The 3,037-nt window shown below is 32.5% G+C and overlaps 1 protein-coding gene across 1 annotated transcript; it reads right to left on the bottom strand.

Annotated features, from left to right (window-relative positions):
• Positions 7-2,635, bottom strand: LOC107632248 (gibberellin 2-beta-dioxygenase 8-like). The gene is made up of 3 exons (XM_016335950.2): positions 1,977-2,635; positions 927-1,251; positions 7-320 (listed from the first exon to the last, which is right to left on the bottom strand). Exons 1-3 carry the CDS (start codon positions 2,456-2,458, stop codon positions 90-92), a joined length of 1,038 nt encoding a protein of 345 aa, XP_016191436.1. The 5' UTR covers positions 2,459-2,635; the 3' UTR covers positions 7-89.

Raw genomic sequence — 3,037 nt, 5'->3', positions numbered from 1 at the left:
TATACCTGGACAGAAAAGCTTATTTAGGAATAAAAAATATTGGAACTGCCCATTTTCTCTAGTGCTTTCTTGGTTGTCATAATTGTATGTTAAAGCAGAAATCTTGATAGTCCAATTTTGTGTCCTATGTTCTTGACATCTTCCTGAATTCGGTGTCTGTATTCTCCAAATGTGAATTTCCTGTATAAAGAAGGTTTCCTGTAGCCATTTATTATTGTACTGTAAGAAGGGCATAGGAAGTATGCTATGGAATATCTATCCATTTTGTCATTTGCCACTACCTTGTGCTCCACACTTTTGTACACGTCATTGCTCCATGCCTGTATTTGGATTTCCAAAATGAAAGCCATTGTTAGTGAATGAATCCATTAATATATAATTGACCATATAATAATTCTTTTCTTTTCTTTTCTTTTCTTTTTTCTATAGCCAAGGTAGTATTATTAGAGAATTGATGTGAAAATTTGAATATGCATCCATCTTTGGCACTAGGGGTTGTATCACTACCCAATTTGTGTTCAGCAATCATTCTATTATTGAATATGTTGGAGAGTAATTAAGCCGGTTCACTTTAGGTTTCTTTCAATTTTAATTCTTAGCCTTCAAAAAGACATAGTTTATTTAAAGACAAAGGTATTAATGTATTATAAGTAATAAGTGGCCCATTTTATTCTTGTCAAAGGATGAATTATAGATTCTTTGACTCTTATGCATATAATAGAGAAAAAGTTGGCATGTGTCGTGTTTAGTTCTAGTATTATTATATAACTTTCTTATTGGTAGTTGGTCATACTATTTAAGAATGATATATATGTTAAAAATGATTGATTGAAAGTGAAAGGAAGCTACTGGTAGTAACAAAATAGAGTAACTATGGTTACTTGAATAGTTTCAATAATACCTAATAACTCTATATAAGTTTTTACCTGAAAAAGGTCACCGATGTTAACAATTAGAGCATCTGGATTTGGTTTTACAGCAACCCATTTGGAATCTTTCATGAGTTGGAGGCCACCAACTTGATCTTGATAAAGGATTGTAAGGAAATCACTGTCAGTGTGAGGTACTAATCCAAAAATTTCATCTTGGGATTTTGGGCATGATGGATAGTGATTTAATCTCAGAAAGCATGTGCTTGCATCACAGAGTTTTTCAATTGCATCATTTGGGTAGCCCAAGTTTTCTGCTAGAATGCTTGCTAATAATCTAGAAACTTTTAACATAGCTGGTGCAAATTCATTGATTGCTTCCCTGCATCCAAAAGTTAGAAACAAACAAATTAAGTTGCAGTTCCTAAACGTGAGATCATGCATGATGCATGTGCAATAATTCTATTGTCCCATTGTTAAATTGTTATCTGAATTCTGGTTGGTTCCAAACTATTATTTTACTCAAGAGGGACCAGTGCATGTACAACAATAAACTTTTGAAAGCCAACCTGTCAAGATATGGAATAACTGATTCTAGTAGTTACCATTCACTCATTCTACATATTTTAATAAATTTTTGAATTGGTTCTTAAACCTCAAATAACTATCATCATAATGCAAGGATTTAGAAGAGAAAGTTACACTTCCATCATGTGATTTTGGTCATGGTTGGTGTCTTTCCTATGAAACAAGTTATCCATATGCATGGCTTGACTGATAAAAAAACTCTCATAATTCTTCAAATTTTCCATTTACATTCTTTTGACTGTGTAGTAAACTAGCAATGCTTGTGCATACCAGTGCTAAGTTGATTTAAGTGATGTGACACTTATTTTCCTTAATCAAAGTTTAGAGTTTTCAGCCTTTTGGATGGAAAAACTAGAAAGATTTTCAACTAAAATACAGGATTGTCAAATATCTAAGGCTCTAACCAACATCAATTCTTTTATTCTTGAATCGGAGCTTTGAGAAGGTATTAAGAAAACCATGTTGAGAAGGAAGATTATAAGTCACCAAAAGCAATATACATAAGAGTGATATATATACCTTAAAGAAGTGAATTCACCCCAGGAAGCTGCATCAGAAATCTTGGTGAGAGGAATGTGAAAGGCTTCTGACCAAGAAAACTGGTTTGAGCGAGTAGCTGTTGGTGTTCCCCATCTGTAAGGATTGTTCAGAATCTCACTAGTGACCTTCCTGTCAAAGGGTACCTTAAACAACTTCATTTGCTCTTCCTTCATGTTCCTCAGTAGCTCAGTGCTTATTCCATGGTTTACTACTTGGAAGAATCCCCATTCTGATGCTGCCTTGCATATTGCTGCAGTGCAAGCCACTCTTTCTGTGGCATTACAACTTTCAAGACCACTAAGGTCTATCAGTGGAAGCTCACATTCATCCACTATAGGATCATTGTGGATTTCAATAGTTCTATTATTGTTATTGTTATTATTAGCATGTTGGAGTTTGGCAGATTTCCTTAGAAGTGCTTGATAATGGTGCAAGAGTGGAGGGTTTGAATCTATCATCATTGTTGCACCTATTGGCTATAGCTAACTTAGCTGTTTTTGTATTGGGGTGTGTGTGATGAGTAGTAGTAGTAGAAGAAGGAAGAAAAACCTATTGGAGACTAAGTTGATAAATGCATTTATAAGGTGGATTGGAGAGTAGGGACAAGAGTACGTGCTCTAGAAAAGGAGAAAAAAGAATTCATGTTATTTGAGTATATTTAATTCATATTTTAAAATATTTATAATTACTTATATTTTTGTTTTCTATATGACTTTAACCACCATAGATTAAAACGTGAGATTAAAAATATTTTTAAGATGATTAGTCAGTACGTAATTTAGAATAAAAAAACAGTTTATTTTAACTAAAAACCTTGCGTCAAATCTTTAGTGAGTCGTTACGTTATAATTTTTTAAAACTTGAACTCGAATCTCTCTAAGTGAGGATGGAAAAACTATGCCATTTAAATTATAATTCGTTGGTCATTACGTTATAATTTTAAAAAGATAATATTTTAGTAATTTTGTTCATTTTGAACAAAATTATCTTTTATAAAAGAATACATATAATTTAGACTAAAAAAAACTTTTAACATCTTA

Source organism: Arachis ipaensis, chromosome B03 (assembly GCF_000816755.2).
Source record: "Arachis ipaensis cultivar K30076 chromosome B03, Araip1.1, whole genome shotgun sequence".
Lineage (NCBI taxonomy): Eukaryota > Viridiplantae > Streptophyta > Magnoliopsida > Fabales > Fabaceae > Arachis > Arachis ipaensis.
This window is presented reverse-complemented; position numbering and strand designations above follow the sequence as displayed.